The sequence below is a fragment of the Anopheles gambiae genome, chromosome 3, assembly GCF_943734735.2.
Source record: "Anopheles gambiae chromosome 3, idAnoGambNW_F1_1, whole genome shotgun sequence".
Lineage (NCBI taxonomy): Eukaryota > Metazoa > Arthropoda > Insecta > Diptera > Culicidae > Anopheles > Anopheles gambiae.
In genome coordinates, this window is record NC_064602.1 from 90,327,411 (window position 1) to 90,354,012 (window position 26,602).

The 26,602-nt window shown below is 49.0% G+C and overlaps 6 protein-coding genes across 7 annotated transcripts; 3 read left to right on the forward strand and 3 right to left on the reverse strand.

The window, feature by feature from the left end:
* Window positions 1–280: 280 nt before the first annotated feature.
* Window positions 281–1,776, forward strand: LOC1280884 (probable cGMP 3',5'-cyclic phosphodiesterase subunit delta). The gene is made up of 3 exons (XM_320754.3): window positions 281–448; window positions 529–715; window positions 852–1,776. The coding sequence occupies exons 1-3, from the start codon at window positions 396–398 to the stop codon at window positions 1,065–1,067; spliced, it is 456 nt and encodes a 151-aa protein (XP_320754.1). The 5' UTR covers window positions 281–395; the 3' UTR covers window positions 1,068–1,776.
* Window positions 1,777–2,448: 672 nt separating this feature from the next.
* Window positions 2,449–5,255, forward strand: LOC1280883 (uncharacterized protein DDB_G0284459). Its single transcript, XM_061662334.1, has 2 exons — window positions 2,449–3,642; window positions 3,709–5,255. Exons 1-2 carry the CDS (start codon window positions 2,561–2,563, stop codon window positions 4,079–4,081), a joined length of 1,455 nt encoding a protein of 484 aa, XP_061518318.1. The 5' UTR covers window positions 2,449–2,560; the 3' UTR covers window positions 4,082–5,255.
* On the reverse strand, window positions 4,203–12,100 carry LOC5668034 (zinc finger protein 57). The gene is made up of 4 exons (XM_061662326.1): window positions 11,448–12,100; window positions 9,654–9,927; window positions 7,543–9,324; window positions 4,203–6,382 (listed from the first exon to the last, which is right to left on the reverse strand). The coding sequence occupies exons 1-4, from the start codon at window positions 11,489–11,491 to the stop codon at window positions 6,350–6,352; spliced, it is 2,133 nt and encodes a 710-aa protein (XP_061518310.1). The 5' UTR covers window positions 11,492–12,100; the 3' UTR covers window positions 4,203–6,349.
* Window positions 12,101–14,115: 2,015 nt separating this feature from the next.
* Window positions 14,116–20,027, reverse strand: LOC1280881 (zinc finger protein 227). The gene is made up of 5 exons (XM_061662325.1): window positions 19,296–20,027; window positions 18,185–18,329; window positions 17,162–18,109; window positions 14,883–15,930; window positions 14,116–14,781 (listed from the first exon to the last, which is right to left on the reverse strand). The coding sequence occupies exons 1-5, from the start codon at window positions 19,328–19,330 to the stop codon at window positions 14,441–14,443; spliced, it is 2,517 nt and encodes an 838-aa protein (XP_061518309.1). The 5' UTR covers window positions 19,331–20,027; the 3' UTR covers window positions 14,116–14,440.
* A 3,599-nt stretch (window positions 20,028–23,626) lies between these two features.
* LOC1280880 (uncharacterized) lies at window positions 23,627–25,759 on the forward strand. 2 transcript variants are annotated; one of them, XM_061662328.1, is made up of 4 exons: window positions 23,633–24,037; window positions 24,130–24,283; window positions 24,371–24,510; window positions 24,550–25,759. In XM_061662328.1, the coding sequence occupies exons 1-4, from the start codon at window positions 23,876–23,878 to the stop codon at window positions 25,624–25,626; spliced, it is 1,533 nt and encodes a 510-aa protein (XP_061518312.1). In that variant the 5' UTR covers window positions 23,633–23,875; the 3' UTR covers window positions 25,627–25,759. The 2 variants fall into 2 exon arrangements, with proteins under 2 accessions (XP_320750.3, XP_061518312.1); XM_320750.4 differs by having other exon boundaries at window positions 23,627–24,037; window positions 24,371–25,759.
* On the reverse strand, window positions 25,672–26,266 carry LOC1280879 (DNA-directed RNA polymerases I, II, and III subunit RPABC5). Its single transcript, XM_320749.4, has 2 exons — window positions 25,993–26,266; window positions 25,672–25,917 (listed from the first exon to the last, which is right to left on the reverse strand). The coding sequence occupies exons 1-2, from the start codon at window positions 26,085–26,087 to the stop codon at window positions 25,809–25,811; spliced, it is 204 nt and encodes a 67-aa protein (XP_320749.2). The 5' UTR covers window positions 26,088–26,266; the 3' UTR covers window positions 25,672–25,808.
* Window positions 26,267–26,602: the final 336 nt, after the last annotated feature.

The following is a 26,602-nucleotide window of genomic DNA, read 5'->3' on the forward strand; positions in this document are numbered from 1 at the left end:
ACCGACAACAAATATTTATTTACTGTGTCACCAAGGCCTAATAGGTGTATAACACATTTTAATAGATTCTAATACATCATGGCAGTCATCTTAAAATATAAAATTAGCATGGTTACAGTCAAAATATAAAGAAATTAAATAAAAACATCCTTAATGTCCGGTATTCGTAGCTGTCCGTAATTTGAATCCTAACGGTAATTTTATATTTAAGTTTCATTCAGTCGTGTTGCCAGCCCCTGCCCCCGGGCAAAACAAACCCGACCGATGCGTCAAACTTCGGCTGTCATTAGCATCATAGCTGCGGCCAAGTTATTTGTTTACCGCATCGCACATCGCAAGGAGGAGAGTAAATTTGGCTTTTTCTTCACCCCAGCAGACACACCAACAAGCGAGCAATGGGCACGGACGATCTCGGTAAAGGGGAGAAAATTCTAAACGGATTTCAAATGTAAGTGATGCAGCAACTACCGAGGAGTGATTGGTGTGTTTCCCTGTACGATTTGAGTCGTCTTTCGTCACTGTTTGCAGCAACTGGATGATACTGCGGGATGCGGACACGGGTAAGATCATCTGGCAGGAGAACAAGGACTTCTCCTGCCCGGACGTCGAGCACGAGGCGAAGGTGCCGGTCAAGATACTCAGCTTGCGTGCCGTGTCGCGGGAAATCAACTTCAGCACCGTCGAGGCGATGGAAAACTTTCGACTCGACCAGAAGGTAAGCAAGCAAGAGTGGGCCGCGCGGGTTGCGGTGCGTGTTTGCAGGAGTCATTTAAGTGTAATTATCGATTAATTAATTGCCCTTTCGTGCGCGCGGCGCATCGTTCGTGGTTTCTGTTTCTTTTCTGTTGAAGGTCCTCTTCAAGGGGCGCATTATGGAGGAATGGTTTTTCGAGATGGGATGGGTCAGCCCGAACACGACCAACACCTGGCAGTCGACCATCGAGGCCGCGCCCGAGTCGCAGATGATGCCGGCCAAAGTGCTGAACGGCAACGTGACCATCGAGACGAGCTTTTACGACGGCGATACGCTCATCAGCAAGTCGGTGGTGCGGTTATACTACATCTAAGGCAGGGGGCGGGCCGGGGTGGGATGATGCCCGCGCGTGTTCAAACAACCGAACGTAGGGAACACGGTCGGGACTGCTAGTTCAAATCATTTTTCAACGAACTCCTTAGAATTCGCCATTGGCCATTCGCTTGCTGATGTGGTACGGCACTAAAGGCACACACGCCGATTTGTTTTTCCACTATCTTGCCCAGTTTCATGGGACCATCATATTATTATTAGGTAGTTTAGGTACGGACACACCAGCCATGCCAGGGAAGCGCTTGGGCATTTCTGGTCGGGTGAATCTGAAACCAAAAAAAAAACACCTCAACGCTCTCATTGCTGCACAAGCAACGGCAAAAAAGGATGCAAAGGACACACAGACACATTGTACTTAAGCGACAGTACAACGGCTACCATTCGACGATCACATCTGCCTCACGCGAGCAGCTTAGCAAAATGGGTTTTTTTCGATTCACACTCTAATCAAACACTAAAACAGTGCACGCATCAAGGGGCGCCCGACTATGCTAGCATGTAATGATGAATGTTATAATGTAAGTAATCACAGAATTAAGCACCATTTTTTAATGTATAAGTCAATCTTTTTTATACGAACGTGAGAGGCGCTGAACTGTGTATCTGCCTAAGTTCAGCTTCAAGGAAGCTGTGTCCCTTATTTTACAAAACGTTGAAATACATGTCACCAAATGTACGTAAAGCAATAATCGGTGGGTGTTGTTTAGATTGAATTTATGGGAAATTTGAACCAGATATTGGTTCAGGAACTGGTCCAGGTTTATGAAGGTATGATTTTTTTACTGGACCGAACCTGTACTGAACTCAAATCAAATCTGGAGTTAAATCAAAAGGCTAATCAAACGATTTTGTACAAACTAGTTGATTTGCCGGACGGCCAATGACACCGAACGAGCCCGGACAACTCCGATTGATTCCGGACGACTCCGAATAACGACTCCGAGCAGATCAATTGGTTCCATTTTCCCGGAGTCGGAATCGGACTAACAATAGTCAGAGTCGGATCGGAGTCGTAGGTGCGCTCCAGAGAGCATATACTAATCCAGTTTAGTGGTTTTCCTATTTTTTATAGACCCATATATGGAGAAATATCGAAAAATCTCGGAAAAGCGTTAATCTATAGAATTCTGACTGTAATTTGCGTAGCGGTTGCCATTGTATGGATGTAAACTGAATAAAAAGCATTCAAACAACCGCTGGAAAGTAATGCTGATAATAACGCTCGATAGTCCGAAGTCTTTCCGATAAAACCATTTCAAAATTGCGTCGTTCACGAACGCGGACCAAAATGCAGAACGAAAAATTATTGTTTACCACAGTTGATTCAAGAAGCGTTCACCTCTGACTACAACCCTGACAGCTAAACTGTCAAACGCTTGCCGATGTAAACAAAACAAGTTTCGCACCCCGGTGCCGTACAGGAAGCACACGAGAGAACGTACTTTACCGATAAAACAACGAAAATTTGCTATCATGACGCTACCCGAGGCGCTTCTGAAGCGTCTTGCCAAGCGTGGCATCATACCGGACGGGGCCGGTAAGCAAAACACTGCCGGAACGAACGATTCGCATCCAGCGAAAGGAGCACCGTCTACGGCGGAAGGTGACTCGGACCGTGACCACCGGGAGCGTGATTCCGATGCTTCTAGCGACCGCGATTCGGACGACCACGGCGAAAACGACGATGACGAGGAGGACGATGAGCTGGACGAGGAGCGCCGTGAGGCGGACGCGGTGAACGAGGAAATCATCGCGGAAGACTACGACGAGTACGATCAGGTGAATCCGGACTCGTTCGAGTATGCGGCGAAAAAGAAAAGCAACCCAGCGCAGGACTGGACGGAAAAGATGAAGCAAAAGATGACCAAACGGTACGGCTACCAGTCGGTGGAGGCGTGCCAGAACAAGTACAACGTGTACCATCTCTGCACGATGTACTGCGTCAAGCGGTACGGGGAGGCGGACTTCGAGATCGAGAAGGACTACGACAAGCGCGTCAAGCGGCTGCTCGAGCGCTACCCGCTGCCGAAGAACTGGCGCAAGGAGTACGACGTCGGCTGCAAAGCGTTCTACTTCTACAACAAGGACACGCGCATTGTCTCCTGGCTGCCGCCGACCCATCCGGATGCGAAGCTGTCGAAAAGTGCGAAAGTGCTGCGGCGCGAGCTGATGGAAGAGCAGAAGCAGAAGGAGGCGGCGAGCGAAGCCGTCCCGCCAACGGTTGTGGTGGAAAGCTATCCACCGGCGGCAGCGCCACCGGCCAAACCGTTGATCGGGCCGGCTAATACTGGCGCCCAGCTGCCACCGGTACCGCCGGTGGGACTGGAAAATCTTAAACCACCCGTTGTGAACCCCCCGAAACGACCGCCAAAGCCATCGGGTAGTGGACGGGAGGATGAGAAGCGATCGCGCACGTTCTCGTCCGGTAATGATGCCGGGAATGATACGGGCATGTCCGAGACGGATCGGGATCGCGAGTATCGGGAGCGCAATCGAGATAGAAGGGACCGTGACCGAAGAGATCGCGATCGCAGTCCAGCGCCGAGGGGTGATGAGTAAGTTACAATGCGCACAATTGAATGCTGCAATGCGCTTTAATGTCTTGTTTTTTGCTTTTACAGCAATCGTTTCGGCAATCGCGATCGAAACCGTGATCGTGACCGCGACCGGGACCGGGATCACCATCACCGTGACCGTCGTCCACCGCGTGGACCCCCCAAATCCGCCCCACTCGACCCGATGGATCCGGCTGCCTATTCGGACATACCGCGCGGCACCTGGTCGGCCGGGCTGGAGCAGCCCACGTCGGGAGGCTCGAAGAAGGAAAAGGACGTCGGCAAAAGCAAACACTCGCGAGCCGGCGATGAAGATACCGACGGTGGACGGACGGCTGCGGACGGTGACGACGGGGAAGGTGCCCACGAGGTGCTGAAGATTTCGGCCGTGAAAGAATTCCACCAGGAAGACAATGACGACGATGAGGATGCGGATTGAATACCAATAGATTTTTACCTATTTCCACCTATTGACGAAGTGCGCATCAGCCCTTGCGTTTTGGATGCGCAAACAAGCCGCTGTTTTTGGCTCAATCGAACGAAATGCAGCTAGAGGCGAATTGAGATGTATCATTTCTTTATTTTCTATGTTTTACGATTGAAATCTATCTATTTGCCGAACAGTTTGCCCGTTTGCCGATCCTTAGGATGACAGTTGCTGGGCTGTGTGTAGTATCTTTCGTCGCGGTTTGCACTTGGTTTCCGTTGCGTTTTCATAATACATACATCCTATTATAAGCCTACGCCGCGCAGTGTACACGGTGTTTCCAGCTTGCCGCTGTCTCTGCATATTGCGCATGTGTGTGTAGAGGTGAAATCTTTAACCGTGCATTAACATTTACAACAGCAAATATATAGAGAAACGGAGCGAAAACGGAAACAACGGCAACATGCATCCTGTCTTATCAATACACAACACGAAAAAGAAAAAGAAAAAAAACGTTCACATTTGTCATAGAAAACATTTCTATAACTTTTTTTCTCTCCCAATCTTATTGGTTGACACACTTGCTGTCCTTTTACTTGTTTTGAAGGATAGAAAGTATTTTACGTTCTTTTTTTTAATGCTACATTTGCGCGTCTAGAGGTAGCGCTGCTTGCACATGGTTTTTTGTTTATGTTTATGGCGATTTTTTCTCTTACTATATAATCTCTCCCGCAAGTGTTTGGGGTTCGTCTCCCTCAGGGGTGTCCGAACTGGTCATTTTCATCAATTTTCCCTCAGTATTTTATCTATGACACGAAATACCCTAGAAAACCTTATTGGCCAATAGTATGAACGATTAAAAAAAAAACAATACAGTTCTCGTAGTCGTCGGCACAGGAGAGTGTAAAATGTAAAATAAATTCAACAATTGTACATTACAACAGACTCTAGTAGTAGTAGTAGCAATAGTGGGAGCAAATGGGGCATGGGGATTCGTTGCACAAGTTATTGCACTCTTAGAAGATAAAAAATGGTTTAAAGAGTTGCCCCGGCATTCTCCAACAGTCGCTTCGACCTATTGCAAACCTGCACTTGGCTGTCCCCTGTATTGCTACTATTTCCCTATAAAAGAAAAACGTTCAGTAAAAAAACGAAATGAATAAAATCTAACAACTACGTACCCTAACCTTGAAAACGTGTCATTCTTTTACTTGCGTAATGTGCGCGTACGACTTACTTTACCTAATTTGTCCTACCTAGAATGGGCCCAACAGCCTCAACCGAAACACGTCGCGCATTATAGCACGGCTAAACCATTCTAATGGATCTAAACGCGAGGAAACGGCCACTTACCAAACTAGAGGCGAGATTTATTTGCATTGTTTTCTGTTGTGTGTGTGTTTTTGCGTAACATTGATCAGCACCGATCGAAGAGGACGGGGGTGGTTAATAATGAGCACACAGCAGACCGTTGGCCGTAACGGAAGAAAGGTAAAGGTTAGTGCAATAGAGAGAAGACAGAACTCAAACAGAAGGTCGCTTCTGCTTCTGGAAGGCCACACTGTGATAATAATAATGTTCTCATAGTTGTGGGACACTTCATTGACTCTTTCCTATGGGAAATGAACTCCATATGATGGAAATTGGACTCTAGATACAGGCTCCTTGGAAATTCCTATTGGATTTGTCCAACAAGGTGCTATATAGTCCAGTTAGCATCACATTAAGTTTATTTCCAAGTAAGAAAGAGTCAATAAAGCGTCCGACACGCATGAGACCTCCTGAAAAACCCTGTAATATACGCCTTTTGTTGCGTACAGTCCTTTCGCTATAACACAAACAGTTCCGATATGTGTGGCGGGGTAGTGGGGCGCGGAAAAAATCGATCCAGAAGGAACTCCGGAACAAAGGAAGCACTGCACACCCTCAATTTCTCCTCCACTCTTTCTGCTCTCCATCTCTCATTGAATGAGCAAACTTAGACAATACGGTATCGTATCTTAACGTAACAGAAGAGCACCACCGATTACAATGGTATGGTAGGATATTGCGTAAAAACACACATACACTCATACACCCACACACACACACGCACTCACAAATACGGATTTCCGAAAGGGATGTAACGGAAATTGAAATCTTGTATCCTTTGCATGCTCCCTCACTCCAATATGGATGAATCGGGTGAATCACATTTAGTTCACACACCAGATGCCACCACCGGTAGGGAGAGGACAAGGATTTTGGCACATAATAATAGGTCGTGGTTTGGGGCACGTTTTAAGTGGTACCGTTGTTCTGTGTGTGGAGTAGCTAAAAAGAGAGAAAAAAGCAATTAGTAAACAGGTCCAACAGAGGGCAATGGTTACAACTAGTGATGTGCTCTTTGGAGCGACTTCGATCCGACTCAGGCTATTGTTAGTCCGATTCTGACTCCTTAAAAATCCGAACCACTAGTTCCGCCTGCAGTCAGAGTCCTCCGGAATCACCCAGAGTCTTTCGGAATTGTCCGGAGTCGTTTGGGATCGTCCGGATTCGCGCAGAGTATTCCGGGGTCGTTCGGAGTCGGAATCGCCCGGAGTCGTCCGGAGTCGGAATCGCCCGGAGTCGTCCGGAGTCGCACGCAGTTGTTTGGAGTCGAAATCGTCCGGAGTCGTTCGAAGTCGCCCGGAGTCATCTGGAGTCATCTGGAGTCGTTTGAAATCACCCGGAATCTTCCGGAGTCTTTCGGAGTCGGAGTTATCGGGAGTCATCCGGAGTTGTCCAGAGTCGTATGGAGTCGCCCGGAGTCGTCCGGAGTCAGTCGGAGTCAGTCGGAGTCGGTCGGAGTCGGTCGGAGTCGATCGGAGTCGGTCGGAGTCGTCTGGAGTCGTCCAGAGTCGTTCGAAGTCGTCCGAAGTCGTCCAGAGTCAGCCGGAGTCATTAGGATACGTTCGGAGTCACCCTGAGTTGTTTGAAATCATCCAGAATCGACAGACTATCGACTGAATTTCGAGGTCGGAGTCCTCCTAAGTCGATCGGAATCACCCGAATTCGTCCGGAATCGGTTGGAGTCGGAGTCGACTAAAGTCGGCCTTGGAAACAAAGGCATGTATGGGCCTGTAGGCCTGTACACAACGAACTGTAATGCCTAATAACAAGCACATTGCTCCTGTTAACTCCCACCGACTCCGATTGACTCCGGATGAACTAGAATGACTCCGACTCTGGTCAATTCCATGTGACTCCGGACAATTCCTGACAGCTCCAGACGACTCCGAACAACTCAGGCCAACGCCGGCCGACTCCGGTCGACTTCGATTCCGAACGACTCCGGACGATTCTGGACGATTCCGAGCGACTCTGGATAATGTTGGGCGGTCATACCTTCCGGAATCAGTTCCGAAATGATCGTAGTCGGGTCGGAATCGACTCCGAATTTTTGCCAAATCTGCCCATCACTAGTTCCAACCACCCAAAGCTAAAAGCCTTACCATATGCATCACGAGAATTTCCTTCGTTTTGAACGAAATCGGGCAGACCTTGCACTTGAACGGTTTGTCATTGTCGTGCTCGGCGTAGATGTGCGCTTTCAGGTTGTTCAGATGGACGAACTGCTTCGGGCAGCTGTCGCAGGTGTACATTTTGGGACCGAGCGAGTTCGCCTCACTCTCCTCGATCTGCTGCAGCAGCTCCCGGTGCACCGTCGGTGTGCTGGCGCCGCCGTTCGGGAGTGGCGAATCTTCTAGTTGGTGCTGTTGCTGCTGCTGCTGCTGATGTTGCTGTTCATCGTCATCTATTAGGATGACCTCGTGCTGTGCAGATGATTGCGGAGTCGTCGTTATGGTTGCGTGCAGTTTTTGCGCCTTCGCTGCGCGATTGTTATGGCCATTGGTGCGCGTTCGTGTGCGGGGCGTTGCGGGACCACTCCCCGTGGATGGACGTTTGCCCCGGGCGGGCGGTAGTTCCTTCGCGGGTTGCTGCTGCTGCTGCTGCTGGTCTTCCTCCGAGCTGGGCGTGGGACTGCCGCCGCCCGGTGATGTGCAGGAATTGTTCGACATGAGCACGTGCTCCATGTGCACCGCATCGAAGAACGACGTCTGCTTGATGATGGCGGGCGTCGTGTCGGCGCCGGCCGTCCCTACCGCCGTGGACTCCTCGGTACGCGGGTGGTAGCGCAACCGGTGCGCCTTAAAGTCCAGGTAGGTGGTGAACAGCTCGCCCTGGCACCGGTCGCACCGATACATACCGTTCACCGAGTGCATCTCGATTACGTGGTTTTCCAGCCGCGTCGGCAAGCTGTACGTCCGGTAGCAGATGTCACACTCGTATCGCTGGGAGGAGTGTGCCTTCAGGAAGTGCTGCTGGCACTTGCGCAGCTTCACGAACGTTTTCGAACACTTGCCACAGCGGTACAGCACCTTGGCGTGGTTTTTCATGTGCCGGTCGTAGTTGTGCTCGTACTTGAAGCTCGTTTTGCAGTGTTTGCACACGAAAGGGCGATCGTGGCGGCCGCGGGACGCAGCCAGCACCGGGTGGGTGCCACTGTTCGGGGCCATGTTTGGGGCCGTCATCGTGACGGCGGGTACCTCCTCCACGTACTCCTCCGGCAGATGGTCCTCGATCGTGGTACACTCGATCTCGGTTTGGTCGGCGTACACCTGTGGCACGTAGCCACCACCGCCGGCCGCTTCCGTACCGCCCACCGCCGGAATGGCGTACGTGTCCGTGCCAACGGTGTAGTAAATCTCCTGCGGCGCTTCACCAACACCGCCGGCCGGTTCCTCCAGCTCGGGACTGCCAGCTTCCCGGCGCACGATCGCACCGGCCGTAATGTACTCCGTCATGGTGCCGTCCTCCGAGACGTACTGTATTTTCGTGCCGGCCACTGGCTGCTCGTCCGCGCCGTACTCGTCCTGCCCCCCATCGCCGATGATAATCTCATTGCCGGCCGGCTCCTCCTCCTCCACGTACGTCACCTGCTCGTCGACTGGGGCACCGTTCTGCTCGTCCTCCGCAATGACGGCCGATCGTTCGAGCTGGATGAACTCTTCCTCCTGCTTCACGCCCGCCAGCTGCAGCGCCTCCTCGTCCTTCAGCTCCTGCTTCGAGCAGTACTGTGCGTCCTCCGCTTCCGCTTCCGCCTTCAGCTCGTAGTATTTCAGCTTCAGCATTTCATTGTTCTCGATGCACTGCCGCCGGAAGTGGGTAAACTCGTCCAGCTTGGCCAGACACTCCAAGCACACGCTGGTGGGAAAATCGATCGCGTAGGTGATCTAAAAGTGCAAAAGGGAAGAGTTTGTTAAGCTTTATTTTGTGGCAATATACAGGTTTTTTTCAGGAGTTTTCATAGCTGTGGGACACTTTATTGGGTCTTTCCTACGCAAAATGAGCTTAATGTAATGGGAATTGGACTCTATAGCACCCTTGTTGGACAAATCCAATAGGACTTTCCAAGGAACCTGTTCGGAAAGGGTGCCATAGAATTCAATTTCCATCATTTGAAGCTCACTTCCAATAAGAAAGAGCCTATGAAGTGTCCATCAACTATGAGAACCAGCGGAAACCCCTGTAACACGCCACGTTCGTAACGCCACCAACTCACCTCCACCGTGGTCAGCTCCAGTATCTTTTGCAGCAGTATCTCGTCCGGCGAGTCCTGCGCGTAGTAAACGGGCTGAAGGTGCCCGTGGCCTTCCGACAGACACAACCGGCACACGTTCATATTGAGACTGTAGATCGTGCGCGTGCTGCGCTGATGCTGCTGCTGCTGCTGCTGACATTCTCTGTCTTCTTCGGCTGCTTCTCCATCATTCCCCTGTCCAATGTCCCTTCCAGCGCCGTCCTCACCGTCGCAACCTTCACCAGCATGGTGTTCACTGTTCGGAGAAGGAGAAAGAGTTTAGTGAAGGGTCAAAAAAGAGAACATACAACGAGAAAAGCAATTTCGCTCCGCTCGTAAAAACACGAATCCTTAATTGTACGAAGAAAAAGGAACGGTTTACAAATACCATCTAAAATTTCCTCACAAAAAAAGCTATGCACAGAGACAGGCACACTTAGTTGTTTGGCGTGCTTGGTGCCTGTCTTGCGTGCCGATCCGGTTTGCGCGGTTCTGCTGAGATTGAACGCCGCGCAAACACACGCGCGCGCGCCCAAAGCCCACCGCAAGCGAACACACATTCTATACCCCCCATGTTACCCCCGCCGGGTCAATAATAAATGAAAGGCTAGCGACAGGGGGTGGTGCGCGCGCGAAACAAAAACCAGTTTCTTCTCGCTTTCTTTCAGTCCGCGGTGTGCGCTCGAATCGTCCCTTACTTAAGGGGGGGACTGCGTGGAAGGGAACGGTTCGGCCCTTTCCGCGGACGAGTGTGTGGAGTGGAGTAGTGACATAGCAACAAACACATGTAAACTAAGCACAGACACACACACACATACAAACACACCACCGATGCACACAAGTCCGCGCGCGATACGATGTTGCCCTTTTTGCATTGCATGCGCAAGGAGACGAAATGCAGCGGCGGTGGACGATCGCGCCTGGCTGGTTGTGTGGTGGGGTGCCGATCGCGTGTGGTGTAGTGAATAGTTTTGCGTGTGTATAGGCACAGCCAGTAGGGGGGTAGTTGTATGCTGTTTTGTAGGACACACACCGCCGTCACTACTCTCGCGTGTTGTTGCCGGGGTTTGGTTGCTCCTTCTCCTTCTCCTTTGCGCGCGCGGTGGAATCTGCGCAAAAAGACCGCGAACATTCGTTGATATGTGTATGCGTGTGTGTGTGCGTGCGGGGGACACTACAGGCCTGTAGGGGGACGAGGCGAACCTTTTCGTGTTATGTTTTCTTTTACGCGTATGCTCGTCCGCAGTCGTCGCCATCGTCAGCGCCGCATTAATTCAGCCTTCTTGGATGCATTCCCCGCTTTCCCTTCGCGTTTGGTCATTGGTTGCCTTTTACACGCTCACAGACACGGTCGGAGGATGTGTGTCTCGTTTCGTTTCTTGTATTCTTTTCTTTTTTTTTGTTACTCCAATTGGTTTGGTGTGTTGCTTCGCTTCGGACCGTTTCATTATACCAGCTCCAACTTTTTCTGTTTGCATGTCTCTTGCCTTTGACGAGCGGTCCTTTCTCTTGCGTCAACCCATTACGACCAGTCCAATGGCATAACATTTCGTTCAACATACGGGCTCCTTTTCTCCCCATGAAATGTACCGTTCTCAAGGACGACGCATAACACACTTTCCCTCGAGATTGTTTTTTTTTTTCTCTGGCACTTGAAAATCCTTGAACCTTCTTCTGGCGCTCTCACCTATAATTTGGATCACTTTGCAACACAGCCACACTCTTCTCCCTTTCTTCCTCTTCACTTCACAGTACAGGCACACATTCAATACTCACTTGCTGGTTTCCTCCTTTATGTGGCGATTTGCTGCTACATTCATCGTCGGATAAAATCCGTACCCGCGAAAGACGCTGCGCCGACTGCACGGGCGGCTGCTGCAGCACCTTCCTTCGAACTCGCACAGAGAGACACACACACACACGCACACGCGGCAACCCTCCCCCTCTTTTCACTTGTAATTCGCTCGCTCGCCCTCTTGTTTACCACGGTTTCGTCGGGGGCCCTGTTGCGCTCGCCGTTCCTTCGGCAATCATTATTTTTGTGCACTGCTTCTTGTTTGCTTCTTCGCCTGCCCGTTTGCTTCGCGTGTGTATGTGTGTTTCTTATTCTCTTCTGCTGCTGCTGCTGCTGCTAACGATTTCTTCTACATCAGGGGGATTGCTGCTGCTGCCGTTCGTGCCTGTGCTGGGACCATCCGTCTCGGGGCTGGCTGGCTTGCAGTGGCCATTGATCGTGATGCAGTTGGTTGGTTCCGTTTGTTTTGTTTTTGCAACTGCTACACAGTGTTTTGCAACTTTTGCACAGTTTCACAGCTAAGCCCGTAAATTCTCCGTGTGCGTATTTCGTGCGCTCTTTGTGTATGTGCATGCACTGTCATGTTTGACAGCGGATTGCGATGTCCGAGCGAAGTCCGTTTACAACGCCGCGTTGAGTACTGGCTGGTTGCGAAGCGCTGGTAACGGCTGTCCGAGCTGTGTCTTGAGTTTTGTAAACAAAGTGAAACATTGTGGAAGTCACTCGAAAAGTGAAGGCAGGAAAATCAATTTTAGATTTTGGTAAGTAAGAGGGCACATCCGCGTTTAATTTCGTTCCTAGATTATATGAAAATCTTAGGCAATTTCAAGATGTTATGGAATCTTCTCGCCTTCACCTTTGTACTACGTCGCATAGAAACTGGCCTCACAGAAGATCCTGGAGAAGGAATTTATGAGGGGTTCTTTTCGTGGTGCTGAGTTGCTTCTTGAGCTATGTGGCCACCCTCGTCTACTGGAGCCCTTAAGGGAATACTCTACGCGGTTCCAAAACGACGGGGACTTTACCGGCCGTTCAGTCCGCCTATCGCTAAACCCGCCACCGTCGATAATACCGACCAAAGCTGAACTATTTGGGATATCTCATCATTCTAGCGACTTCTTTATCCCTACATGTCTGTGAGGCCAATCAATCTTTTGAAAATGTTCCTCGAACGCGGCTAAGAGAGTTTCATCAGATTTGGATGGAGCCTATGTCTCAGTAGCGTGTATGACCCCTTGACTCAGCAAGGTCTACAGTCGTATGGTTGCTTAGGATCTCCTCTACGCCACTGTACCAGTCCCAGATTTAATCATCGCGACGAAACACCGTCTAAGATAATAGTGCCGATTATGTGACTCAATCGCTTGAGAAAAAGTATCAAAAATGCTCATTTTCTATTATGATCCGTGTTAGAGCACTCAATTTGTCTCTGGTTTGATATATCGTACTGAACGAAGGTCATTTGCATTACCTGGCTCAAACGTAGACCGTTTTTTGACCAACAGCTTTCCGTCAGGTTAAAGCTACGGAAATCGTTTTGTTTTACGGTTTAACTACTAAATACATGCAATACGTTTGGTTTAAAAATATGTAATTACATTCAGAAGGGATTTTTGTAATTATTTACTTAAAAAGGATGGAAATAACAAAATGCACACAAAAATGGGAAACGTATCAAAAACGCTACTTTGCATGACATTGCCAAAAATATTTTAAGAACAATGATACGCCACACGTATAAATAATTATAAATTGGTACGATACTTCCTGCGTTCCGCGATGCAGTTTGTTTCAACTAACAAAGCCATTTGAGATCGATTTGGCAGCAATGTCTCGAGTCAACGAAAGAAGTCTCTAACAAGCTTGTATAATACCGATTTTGTTTCAGTTCGTGTAGCGCGGTTTTGTTTGATACTTTTCCGTTTGAATTAGATAATCGACACTAATGATTGGTAAGGATCTAGTAAGTTCCCGATTTTCTATCAACTCATTAGATCGCTGTCGTCTGCTGAAGGGTAATGGCACACTTGGCCATATCCCGCTTATACGACATTGCCGCACCGAAATTGTAACAATATACTTTTAGAGTGTGAAGAGGAAGCTTCATCATGCTTGTCAAAGAACACAACCCCTCCGAGATATAGCATCGGTCATCCCGACAAACTCCACTATCCGAAAAAGTAGCATCACTACAGGGTTTGCAGGGGAAATGAGTTATTGGTGTACTTCGCCTACTTCTTTCAATTGATTTCCAGTATCGCGACACTTGTAATTGCCTGTGAAGTATCACGAAGTGCACATCCCTCTGCAGACCTGGTGAATTAATCTTCCCAGCATCACCAGATCTATAGATGGTCATCTGTAGCCACCGTTTCTAGTTTGATTAGTTCTGACGTGTTATGGGATCTTGATTCATACCAGTTTTAATCCCCAGACGAGAAGCGTTATTCCACCTTGACTGTAACGTCTTTACTGCTGGCCCTATCCTTACACTGCTTACATAGGCTTGCTTACGAAGGGTGACGTTCGTCTAAGTAAGAATGAAAAAGATGTACATCCAGTTTCATTTGAATTGTCAATTCTACCATAAGACTTATCCCGCGAGTCGTCCCTGCTTGGTTCCTAAAACAAAAATAACACTCTTCACAATAAAACTTACACGAAACAACATTTATTTCTGCTACTGACTATAATAATAATATAATCACAATTGCACATCGTTCGGGCAAAAAACACATCGACTCAACACAAACACACCATATCCAATAGGGAAATAGAAAAACAGTGGCCTAACGGTTACGGTAAATAGAAAACGAGAACGAAACAGGGGGCGGGGGCGCTACCCATTAACCTAATGCACCTTAAGGGCTGTCGTCGCTGGGCCGTGCAAAACCCTATCCGGCGCTGTCTACAAAATACTCTCCCAGCTCTCTCCTGCTCGCTCTCCATCCCATGCTTAAACAGACAGCTGGCACTATGTAACGCACGCCGGTTCGACCGACGCAACCGTTGGCTGATGTAACGGCACGCTTCCAACATCGGGCCCCATTGGCACCATTCGTCCACTGGCTGATCCAACCTGTTGCACACCGGCGCCCCCTATCGGTCGTGGATCCTCGCGTGGGCCCGCAGGTTCGACTGCTGCGTAAACGCCTTCGGACAGCGGGTGCACCGGTACGGCCGCTCGCCGGTGTGCGACCGGCGGTGCCGCTTCAGGTCCTCGCTCGACCGGAACCGGTTCGCACAGTAGTCGCAGCTGAAGCTCCTGCCGGCAGCGGTCGGGTGGGTGGGCAGATGCCGCCGCAAATCTTCCGCCTGCGCAAAGGTGGTGGTACACTTGTCACACTTAAAACGGTTCGCTCTGACGTGCAGCTTGGCGTGCACCTTCAGGTTACGATTGTATTTAAAGGTCTTACCGCATATATCACAGCTGTACGGCCGCTCGATCGGTTCGCCGGTTGGTTGGTGGTGTGGTGGTGGTAGTGGTAGTGGCGGTGGTTGTGGTGGTGCATCTCCGATCCCTCCAACTCCCCGACAGTGGAGCTCCCCCGGTGGCTGCACGAGACCGTCGCTCGGCTCTTCCATCTCCCCGTCCTCGTAGTCCTGCTGGTGATGGTGGCCCGCCTTCCCTGCCAGGACCTTTACCAGCGGAGGTACCTTGAAGTGTAGCTTGCGGTGCTTGATCAGCGACGGGTACTGCGAGTAGCCCTTGAAGCAGACGTCACACCGGTACCGCCGCCCGGCCGCCTTACCACCCGGACCGGCCTGCGCCGGTTTGCCCTTCCGGTCGATGTGCCCCAGCAGCATCTGCTGCAGCTCGAGCGGTGCCCGCAGTGCAATCTCGTACCGCAACAGATCGGACAGCGCTTCGGACAGGGTCGGCGGTGTACTGTTGGCGGCCGCCTCCACCGCCGAAGAAGATGTCGTCGTCAGCGACACGCCCGCACCGGGGCTGGGCGAGTCCGGGATTGATTCGGACACGGGGGTCACCGGTGCCGAGGGCGGCACACTCGCACCCTCGATCGGTCCCGCCCCACCGGTACACTTTGGCACGTGCATTTGCAGCACCTTCTGCGAGCGGAACGTCCGGGCGCACCGGTCGCAGCTGTACGTAACGTTTGGCTTGAGGTGTGTCTTCCGGTGGGACAGCAGGTTCGCCTTCTGCGCGAACCCCTTCGAGCAGATGTCGCACGTGTACGGCTTTTCGCCCGTGTGCACGCGGACGTGCCGCTTCCAGTCCTCCTTGTTCTTGAAGCTTTTCGGGCACATCTCGCACTTGAACATCTTCTCCACGATGCCGTCGCTGTGCGACTGGAGATGGGACAGCAGGTTGCCCTCCTTCGCGAACGATTTCGAGCAGAGCGTGCAGCGGAACTTGTCCTTCAGACACTTGGCGCTGTGCGCGGTCAGGTTGTCCAGCATGGTGAAGCTTTTGAGGCAAAGGTGGCATTTGTACGGTTTGACCTGGGTATGGAAAAGAGTGGAGGAAAAGCGTTAGGCGAGGAGTCCTTTTCAGAAGCAAGGTATGGTGTTGTGATAGGATCAATGCAGTTTTGGACTGAATCGATTCCGACTAGCTCCAATTTTTTGTGGAATCGATTCCGGATAGTAGGACCGGAATCAGTTTCCAAACTCGATTCCGTAATCGATTCCGGAATCGATTCCGCAATCCGCGATCTTCTGATCTTCAGCTCGGAAATCGGTATCGGCTCCAGAATCAGATTCGATTTCGGTATCTCCATGAGAATAGGCGTTTGGGTCGTATGCAGCTACGATTGTATCGATAGTCACCAAGAACCTAAATTTACTTGTAAACGATCCATTCTCTTGGAGATTCCGGGACTGATTTCTAAATCTTCCCATTTTAATTGTAGAACTGACTCTGATTCCAGAGCCAATTCTGATTCCACTTCCGGAGCTGATTACGATTTCCGGGTCAATTCCGATTCTGGAGCCGATTTCGAAATCGGAGCCGGCTCCGGAATCTACTCCGAAATTGGAAACGTGTCCGAAATCTACTCCGGAATCGACTCCGGAATCGGATCCTAAATTTATTTTGAACACGGAATCGGTTCCGGAATCGACTCCGGAAACAGAGTCCACTCCGCAATCAGAATCAGCTCAGAAATTAGAATCGGCTTAGAATATGGAACCAGTTTCGGCTCTGGAATCAAATTCTATTTCGGCATTTATTTCGGTATCTCCATGAAAATAGGTGTTTGGGTCCTATGCAGCTACGATTGTATCGATAGCCACCAAGACCCTAATTTTACTGGTAAACGATCCATTCTTATGGAGATTCCGGGATTGATTTCGATTCTAAACGACTGATTTCAATTGGAGAACTGACTGTGCTTCCGGGCCCAAATCTGATTCCGATTACGGAGCTGATTGCGATTTCCGGGCCAATTCCGATTCCGGAGCCGATTCTGACTCCGGAGCCGATTCCGAAATCGGAGCTCCGGAATCTACTCCAAAATCGGAGATGACTCCGGAACTGGCTTCGGAATTGGATTCGGAATCGGAATCGGCTTTGAAATCGGAACCGACTCCGCTATCGGAATCGATTCCAGAATTGGAATTGGAATCGGTTCTAGTATCGGAATCGGATCCAGAATTAATTCCGAACATGGAACCAGAACCAGGTAGTTCCGATTCCGAGCCCCCCACCACTACTATGATGAAGTTCTCTTACTTTGGAGTGCGTTTTCCGGTGCGATCGCAGGTTCGACAGCTGGGAAAAGCCGCGATTGCAGATCTCGCACTTGTGCGGCCGCTCGCCGGTATGGATGCGCATATGCAGCCGCAGCTGCACGTTGTACTTGAACGTTTTCGTGCAGATGTCGCACGCGTAGCTCTTCTCGTGCGTGTGCGTCTCGAGATGGTTCAGCAGGTTGCCCTTGTTGACGAACGCTTTCGGGCACTTGGGGCAGCTGTACGACGGTTTGCCGCCGGCCCCACCGGCACCGGCCGTAGCACCGTTAAAGTCGGCCCGCTCGTGCAGCATGTCCGCCGTTGGCGCGTGGCTGTCCACGTGCGTGTGCCGGTGTACCAGTAGATGGTGCCGGATTTTGAACGATTTAGAGCACACCTCGCACACGTACTGCTGCTGGTCGGCGTGCTCCGCCGGCGTTTGGTTGGGTTCACCGTCGTACCCATCGTCCGCTAGCAGTTCGTCGTCTTCGTCGCCACTGTGATAGTGGGGCTCGTCGCTGTGCGGCCGTTTGACCGTAAGCTCGTCCACCCGGCCACAGGCCGACCGATCGGGAGACGGTGCTCCGGATCCGTGCCCATAGCCCCGCTCCTCGTCTTCCTCCTCGATGTCGGGAGGCTCTCGCTTGCCGGCGGCGGCTGCAGCAGCCGCCACCAGGGCACAGTTAAGCTCGAGCGGTGTTACCGCAAGGCATTGGGAAAACTTGGCGCTGGCTGGCGGTTGAGGTGGTACGGCGGGGTGGGCAATGTCATCCGGTTCCATTTTTATCGCACCGGGACAGTTGCCCCCGCCGTTTGCATCGAAGGCGGCCAGCGCATTGCGCAGAAACTCGTCGTTTGCGATGCACCGGTCCCGAAATCGCACGTACTCGTCCAGCTTGTTGGCGCACAGTTTGCACACAAACATTGGCAGGTTGCGCTCGTATATAATCTTGAGGGGAGGTGGGGGAAAGAAGTTTGAATGTTTTTTTTTTATTGAAACGGAATCGAGCTCGATCTCTTTTACCTGTATTGAGGTGCAATCGTATATCTTTTTCGTGAGTAAAATGTTCGGGAACAGGTTCGCGTAGAACAGTGGCTCCATGTGGGCTTCATTTTTTAAACAGAGCCGACAGATGTCGTTATTACTGTTGCCGTACCGTTGGGTAAAACTGAAAAAGGGAGGGAAAACAATTGAAAATTTTAATTTAATATAAAACAATCCAGGAAATTCCAAAAAATATTTTAAGTTATTTGGCATGGTTTAATTTGTCCTGTATGCATCAACATTTGCTCTGAATTTTGAGTTTTTTTTCGAATTTCCACTGACTAAAAGAAATTAGATAATTTGAATGTTTGGCCTCTTTTTCGAAATAATTAATTTAAAAAATATATAGACGTTTTTAATTGAAACATTCATTAAATGACATTTAAAAAAATCAATTATTATTTTAATATTTCAACAAAAAAATTAAAACCTGTTAATAAATAATCTCCAAAACATGCATAAAACTATTTAAAAAAAATATATAAAACAGAATAAATAATTGAAAGCTACTAGAGAACATCCATTTTGTCCTCAATTTGCTTAAAAATGTCCTTTTCGTCCCCTTTCTACAAAGAAATAAAATAAAAGTCATTAAATTGCATTTAATGTCCCAGAAGGATACGAACAAGGGGGCAAACGAAAGAAAGCGAAAAAAAAACCGAGTCCAGAACAATGGCAACCATCTTTGATTTTTGCCCAACATCTCCTTCAAGCCCACAGGCCGTCCGAGCAGCAGTTCCTCATCCTTCCCGCTTAATGGGTTGTTTTTCCTTTTTCACGTCTTTTTCTCCCCACCCGTTTGCACACACTCACTTCCACGACGGCTCGGAAAAGTCTCGCGCCGGAGAAAAAAGTCACCCCTCCTAACGGTGGTGGTGGTGGTGGCAATGGGGAGATTGGAATGTGGAACTAAGGATGTGGAAGGCACAGCGTGCATCGTGAACTTTTTCCCGGCGACGATGACTTTGTGCGCCGCGCGAGCGAGAGCCAGAGCGAGCGCTGAGCGCGAGAGTGAGTGAAGCAATGGGCAATTATCTCTGGAAAACGAGCACTTATTTATGTGTATGGTGTGTCCGCGCTACACACTTACATCTTATTTTTATTGATCGATAAATCTTCTGCCATGTTCTTTTTTTGTTCTTCCTTCGAGCGATTGTTGCGAGGGAGCGGAGGGGGGGAGGTGAGTTTTCCTTCCTGGTGGCTAGGGCTGCTGCTAGCGGATTGCAATTTTTTTTTTACATCCACAATTTGCCTTTTTACCCAACGAAGGGGGCAACTAACGCGGCTTCAATTAATCCATTTCACACGAAACTTTTTGCTTAGAGCTTGGGCCAACACGTTCGTCACCATTCGGATGGTTCGGATCCTGACGCTTTTCCAGCGACCATCACCATCACCGTGTCTCCTCACACGTCACTGTGTATCGTTTGCATTGTGTACTTTGCTGCTTTTTTGCTTTTTGCTCTAACACTTCCCCATCGAAGCAACCATGGGAAACCCCTTTAACCAGGAAGCGAAACTCAAACAAATGCACCCTTCCAACGCACTCTATTTATAAACAAACTAACAAACGAAACGAAAGCTGCAACGGACAAGCCCGTCAAGTGTTCACTGATTGACACCACCGTACCCTGGACCACACCACACGTACGGAGGCGCACGCACACAGCAGCAGCGCAACGTTTTCGCATGGAATAATTCTGCACGAATTTTCCTTTCGCCCGCGAAGAAGGTGAAAGCCGAAGCTTTCCACGGGAGTCGTGTTTGCTTCTTGGCTGCGTCGCGTAGCGCTCTCCCGCTCTCGCGGACTGTAATGCCGTCCTTATTCCGGTTCCAACTTTTTTCCGCCGATGGAGGCGCCCACCGTCTACTACAACACGGCGCAACCCGAAGCACGTGTTGGGGAGGCAAACTTTTACACGCACACGCTTGTTGTTGACGCTCGTACGTCTCGCTCTCGCTCTCTTTCGCTGGCGGGCCCTCTGTGGCGTTGCAAAACTTTCTCCGATTTTCCCGGCGGGCGGGAGAAAAATAAAGCGATTGCTCTCCGGAAACTTTATGCAAAAAAAAACACAACATCGAACACATTGTAGTTGTGCGCGACGGCTCTTTGTGGGTGTATGTATGCGCTCTTGCTCAATTTTCATTATTTTAATGTTTTGTTTACAATCGTTTAGTTTGATGAGCACGAGAGAGAAACATTTAAAAATGGTATTCAATTTGATGTTTTTTTTCTCTATCTCACAACTTTTTCGTCGCACTTAGTGTCACAAAAGGTTAATTTAACTAAATCCTTCTCAAGTGTTTTAAACGTCCAGATTACAAATGAAAGATTAAGGCTCTATTGTTAAATTTTATTCGGTTATTACCTGCCAGCACCGCTTGTTTCATGTGCACAACACAAATAAAACATTACTGCTGCCGTAAGTATTTAATAATAAATTGATAGAATTAAATGGCATGCTTAATATGATAAGTTGAAAATTTATTTCAAGTATTTGTACCTTACTAGTTCATTTGGCCAGCTTAAATTTCACTGTTCAATAATATAAATTTCAATAAATCTCAAATATCCCTTTTGCTCTTAATAGTACGCCAAACTTAATGGCCTCTTAACCCAATACACATTCTGGCTCAAGAACATAACCTAATGCCGGTCCTGGATCTGATACTGATCCTGTATCGGTCCTGGAACCGATACTGCACGCATATCGCTCCAGGAATCAGTTCTGATCATATCGGTCCGAGAACATGCCCTGGAAAATATAAAGAATCCATTCCGGTCTTGGAATTGATCATGCACCCATACTGATTCTGGCACTTACCAAGAACCCATACCGGTCCTAGAATCAATCATGCAATCAAGCAGTGAACGACAGTTTGTTGGTGGCGTTCAATATTGCCAACTGTCCTAGGTTGGGTCGGTCGCGGTCTCCAACAGCATCCGAAAGAATGCAGCTCTACCAGCTCTTTCAGGTGATCCATGAACCGATTGGCTAGACCGTCCGACAGCAGTTTGGCCAAATCCTCCGCATCTAGAGACAATTCAAGTTTCAGTATGACCAGCAGTTGCATCGAGTACATTGCGAGCAGCTTGGCGATAGGCGTATGCATTTCCTCGATGCTATCATACTCAAGTTGACACACGAGACATCGAGATGTACTTTGCGGTAGAGACGTTTCATACTCTCTCCAGCAATATGGCTGCCTTTTCGACCTTTTCTGAGGCTTTTACCCCCAGGATGTATTCTCCAAAATAGTCCAGGACTTTGGGTCTGATGCGCAGCACAAACCGTTGACTGCTGTATTCGGAAAACATTTGCTCCAATCGGTGACAAGTAAGAGACATCGCTTTCAATGCCTTTAAATCAAGATGGTCAAATATGAAGGAAATAAGCTGAAACGTGAAATGGAGTTACGAAACTATCGGGGAAAGATTTCAAAGTTAATATTTACTTACCTCCGGAGGCAGCTTATCGAAAGGAGATAGAGCCTGAGGTTGATCCATGTCACTATCACCTCTGTTAGCGCACGAGCTTCGGCCTAGCCACACGAAGGTTTTTCTTGGGAGTTCCGTTGCTCTTGCACTGGCAGAAAGTTAGGGTTCTACCCGAAAAGTATCTTGACACCTCGAATACCTAATACCTCTCCACTAGTTGTTCCATATACCAGATAATCTGGAGAACCTATGCAGCAAAAGGGGGGACGATACAAATCCGCAGATCCCGCCCAAGTGACATTTTCGAGTAGATTATTTCGTTTTTCGAGCTGCTGAAAGCTTAAAGAGCAGGCTTAAAGTTAGCTTACAGAGCTGGCGATAATATCGACTTTAAGCTCATTATAACAGTTGAAACGTCAGAGCGAAGCGTTTTTTTCTGGTGCCATTTTGAGAATTGTCATCACGATGTGCACAATCTACCTTCCCAAAACAAAACATACGTACTCTTCAATCCGTATCAAACAAAAAGATTAATAATAAAACACTCTTTCACGTTGCTTTGTTGGTCCATGCGTTACCCCGCTATTCTGATACTCCTGGAAAGATCGTTTACTTTTTCTTACTCAGTGTTTTGGTTGTTGTACACCGAGGACGAAACTGCAAGCTTCTTGTTTCTCCGGCTTCTACCGAAGTTCTAACATAAACTTCAACGCTTCAACACATTGTTGTTCACTCACACACCCATGGTTTCAAGCGTTTACATGAGGCAATAGGTTAAATCTAGCTGTTCACGAGGAGTTTGAGCTAAAAATGTAGAACAGTTGTCACCTGGGCACCTGGGCTTAAAGTCGATATTATGGCCAGCTCTTTAAGCTAACTTTAAGCCTGCTCTTTAAGCTTTCAGCAGCTCGAAAAACGAAATAATCTACTCGAAAATGTCACTTGGGGGGTTAATTCGAGCTGTTCAGGAGGAGTTTAAGCTAAAACTGTAGAACAGTTGTCACCTGGGCGGTATCGTCAACGTTTTCAAGTATCGTTCCGCAGTCTTGCGATTGACTCCCGCAGATTCATCAAAGTGTCCCGCAGTCTTGAGTTCTATCGGAAAAGCCTGTATAGATGAGGTGCTACAGCTGTGTCTACACGGCAGTGCATGTGCACGCAAAGTTTTTATTGCAGTTTTTTTTAAACTATTTTATCATTATATTATTTTAATTTATTCATACATATTTATTCATTACAAACAATAAATGAGAGAACGATTACAATCAAACTAAAAAAATTCATTAAACAACCCCATATACAGTGGAGCGCCGTTTATCCGGGTACCTTTTATCCGGGTTTCCGTTCATCCGTGCTGTTGAGAAATGACAGTTCAATACAAAGGTGACATTGCGTTATGAGGAGGATATTTGAAAAAGCGGCAAAAAGAGCACATTGTCGTAACAAAAAAACACTATATTTTATGGCAAATTTCAAATATTCGCATTGAAAAAACATGAAGTTAATAAAAACTGGGTTATTTTTATCAAAAAATAAGTAAATTTTCCACAACTTAATCAGGAATTGGTGATAAAATATATCATGTGACTCATTATCCGTGTTATTCGCATATCCGGGCGAGGTCATGTCCCGAGAAGCCCGGATAAACGGCGCTCCATTGTACCACCAACACTCGTCGCATTTGACAACTGCGGTCGATCCTGGTTTTGTGCTTTTTTTTCTAAGAGAGAGAGAAAGAGAGAGAGAGATCCGGACTCTCGGACACGAGATTTGGCGAAAGAGGCAGTGAGACCACAATACGCTAAAATTATCTTCAAAATCAAGAACGTAAAAGAACCCCCCATTCCAGAATTATAATTTCCTACCAAATCGGGCGTTTTAAAATTATTCAGCACAGTTTTCAAACGATTTAAATTTTTTATAAACCCAATTTTCGTGCAAATAATAATCACACCTATGTCCTTCAAACGATCTACTGTGCAGTATCAATCTTCCCGTCTGTCAGGTTTAGCACCACTGCCAACCGGTGCAGCTGTCAAAATTGCACCGAAGCTTTACCAGTGCGTTGCTGTTTTGAAAGCGATCTGCCGGGCAAATTTGAGCGTTCCCAAGAAACGCAGACAACAGCAAAAAAAACGGACCATGTTTTTTGCACCCTTCATGTGGCGAGTGCGTTTGGCTTAGTTTTCGAAAAAAAGAAAAAGCGACCCTGAAAAACAAACACACTCACCATGTCCACGGAAGCCTTGGAGACGGCTGCGCGGAACGATGCTGGCCGGGATACGCGATGTCGGCTGTGCCTGAAGCAGATCGAAATAGCACAGACGGCCGGCATCGATTTGCTGGAAAATCAGGACATCAACCGCCTACTGCTCGATGTGTACCGGGTGGAGGTAAGTAGATGACAGAAGCAGCAGAAGCCTGTACCCGTTCGCATTCTGTGTTGTGTTGTGGAATGTTGACGAACGTGGTGACCATTTCGCAGGTACTGCAAACCGATGAGGGTCCAACGATGATCTGCGTGCCTTGCTACGTACAGCTCGTACACCACTACAAACTTCGGATACGCTGTCTGTCGCTGAGGAAAAACTTCCGGCTAAATCAGTCGGTGCTGCTTGCCCAGATCAACGCATTCCGCGGTAAGGAATTGGTACGCTTGTATGGTGTGGCCGGGCGGCTATAATAACTCGCTCCCTTTTCGTTTTCGATACCTGGCGCCGTGATAGCTATCGCCGGGGAGGCGCGCATTGCGAGCATCAACGAACTCGCTGAAAGTGCGCCACAATGCAGCAACGGCACGGCGGTGCAGGAGAGGGGTACCCAGACAGACGTTGTTAGCCTGCCGTCACCGGCAAAGTCCAGTGCACCAGAACCAAATACCGCACTGGTCGGTATGCCGAACCGGCCAGAACCAAATGCCGAACCGGCCGTGGAAAAGGAATCGGCAACTATTGTTATCGACGATGAATCGAGGGAAGGATCGGTTGTGACCGTACAAAGCGAAGTAATGGCAGATCTGATGAATGCAGCTGAAAACCAAGCGACCGTGGAAGCACAATTGGCCACCGAGGACAGTGTGCCAACGGTAGAAAGGGTATCGACGGCAGAGAGCGGCTCAGCACCAGCAGTAGAAAGTGCGCCAGCAGCAGAAAGCGAGCCAACGGATGAAGTCGTCACTGCTGCGGAAGTGGAATCAGCGCCACATGCCACCACCCCACCGAAGGAAGGCAGCGCGCAGCGAATGCGCATACAGCAGCTGATTCCCGTGCTGGTGGACTGCCTGAAGGTGCCCCACTATCTCGAGGCGCTCTGGCCAGTCAAGGCGACCATCGACCGGGACGAGCCGGCCCCGCTGGTGTACATGTGCCGCACCTGCAACAAAACGTTCAAATCCAAAGACTCGCTCGAACACCACCAGAAGCGGGCGGACTGTGTGCCCACCTGTCGCTACTGCAAAACCGTCTCGAGTGCGGAGCATAATTGCACCTTTATAAAGAAATACTCCTACCTGATGCCGCACATCCTGGGCAATGATAAGTATTGCACGAAGTACGAGGATCCCGGCACCGCCGTCCTCCTCCAGCCCGCCGGGGATGGTGCGAGCGGGTCGACCAACGGCACGGAAACGCCACCAAAGGGCTCGCCCACCGTTAACGGCCCCTCGGTGGTGAATAATGGTACCGGGTCGAAGAAGACGAAGCGCGACAAAAATGGTAAAAAAATACGCACCCCCTCCACGTCCGACCGGCGCTCCCATACGCCCAGTCTGAAGAGTGCGCCGAAGCGACGTGACAGTCGGAACCGCAAGCTGAGCAACGGATCGTTGGAAGCCGCCAAACCGGAGCGGGAGAAAAGCGGCGACCAGGCGCAAACCTCCATCTGCCTGTCCTCGTCGGATGAGGATGAGCTGGCTATCTCTTTTGCGAGGCGTGCAAGCGGTCACAGCATTAAGCGACGACGAATTTCATCCCGCGAAGATTGAAAAGTGTCATTTTCTCGAACAAAAAACAGGGACGCGTGGAAAGTGTACATTTTTTAATATTCTTAAACCAGGTTATGTTGTATTTTTGCACTTTTGGTATGAACAAAAGTAATAAAACGGAGTCTTAAAATTACGCTGGATTCATTAATGATCGCTCGTCCGCACGCTCTCCCTTTCCCTCTCTACTTCTCGAGTGGTGCGTAGTTGAGCAGTTTTTCGATCAGATCGACGTGACCGAGCAGCATCCGTCGGCAGCAGTACCGTTTCAGGCCGAGCGCATCGAGGGCATCACTGCGGGGAAAGGGATTTTATAAAGATTCCACTATGAAAGAAGTCCTTTAGAAGTGCGACCGACCGGTTGCTTACCCTTCGGTATATTCGGCCTGGAGCAATCCAAGGTATGCTTCCCACTTGTTGCCAATAACCTTGCCGCAGGTGAAACACCGTACCGGGATAATCATTGTGCGGGATTTTGTACTTGGACGTGTACTGGAGAAGGAGAAAGCAAAGGAATCAAATTTTCACACGTTTTGCACTCTTTTTATAATGCGTAAAACAGCGCTTCTTCGCTCGTCGAAAGGAAGCGTGCGGAACACGCTCGTGAGGAGGTAAACAAATCGCAGTGGCTGCCGTTTTTGACAGCTCGCTTTTTGGCAGCGGCAACGGTAGACAATGTCAGTGTTGCCAGATTGAGCGCAATTTCGGGATGGCGCGCCCAATCGGTAAATTCGATCTAAAATGACGGGTAGACTAAAAAACGTTAGTTTTAGATGTCTTTTAACCATTTTTACAGTGGAGCGCCGATCCTTTTTATTATCCGGCTGTCCGTTCAACAGTTTTTTTTACAAAAAAGGTTATCAGAGCACATTATCATAACAAAAAACGCGATAAATCATGGCACATTTCAAACATTCTCATTGAAAAAACATGAAGGTAATAAAACATGGCTAGGTTTTACCAAAACAAACCGTGTTAT

Coding starts and splice junctions, on each gene's coding strand:
- LOC1280884 (XM_320754.3), top strand. CDS start 396: ATGGGCACGGACGATCTCGGTAAAGGGGAGAAAATTCTAAACGGATTT. Junction 449..528: donor ATTCTAAACGGATTTCAAAT/GTAAGTGATGCA, acceptor CACTGTTTGCAG/CAACTGGATGATACTGCGGG. Junction 716..851: donor ACTTTCGACTCGACCAGAAG/GTAAGCAAGCAA, acceptor TTTCTGTTGAAG/GTCCTCTTCAAGGGGCGCAT.
- LOC1280883 (XM_061662334.1), top strand. CDS start 2,561: ATGACGCTACCCGAGGCGCTTCTGAAGCGTCTTGCCAAGCGTGGCATC. Junction 3,643..3,708: donor CCAGCGCCGAGGGGTGATGA/GTAAGTTACAAT, acceptor TTGCTTTTACAG/CAATCGTTTCGGCAATCGCG.
- LOC5668034 (XM_061662326.1), bottom strand. CDS start 11,491: ATGAATGTAGCAGCAAATCGCCACATAAAGGAGGAAACCAGCAA. Junction 9,928..11,447: donor ATAAAGGAGGAAACCAGCAA/GTGAGTATTGAA, acceptor TTCTCCGAACAG/TGAACACCATGCTGGTGAAG. Junction 6,383..7,542: donor AAATTCTCGTGATGCATATG/GTAAGGCTTTTA, acceptor CTCTCTTTTTAG/CTACTCCACACACAGAACAA.
- LOC1280881 (XM_061662325.1), bottom strand. CDS start 19,330: ATGGCAGAAGATTTATCGATCAATAAAAATAAGAT. Junction 18,330..19,295: donor TCGATCAATAAAAATAAGAT/GTAAGTGTGTAG, acceptor TCCCTTTTTCAG/TTTTACCCAACGGTACGGCA. Junction 15,931..17,161: donor ACCGGAAAACGCACTCCAAA/GTAAGAGAACTT, acceptor TTCCATACCCAG/GTCAAACCGTACAAATGCCA.
- LOC1280880 (XM_320750.4), top strand. CDS start 23,876: ATGTCCACGGAAGCCTTGGAGACGGCTGCGCGGAACGATGCTGGCCGG. Junction 24,038..24,129: donor TCGATGTGTACCGGGTGGAG/GTAAGTAGATGA, acceptor ACCATTTCGCAG/GTACTGCAAACCGATGAGGG. Junction 24,284..24,370: donor CCAGATCAACGCATTCCGCG/GTAAGGAATTGG, acceptor GCGCCGTGATAG/CTATCGCCGGGGAGGCGCGC.
- LOC1280879 (XM_320749.4), bottom strand. CDS start 26,087: ATGATTATCCCGGTACGGTGTTTCACCTGCGGCAAGGTTATTGGCAAC. Junction 25,918..25,992: donor CAGGCCGAATATACCGAAGG/GTAAGCAACCGG, acceptor CTTTCCCCGCAG/TGATGCCCTCGATGCGCTCG.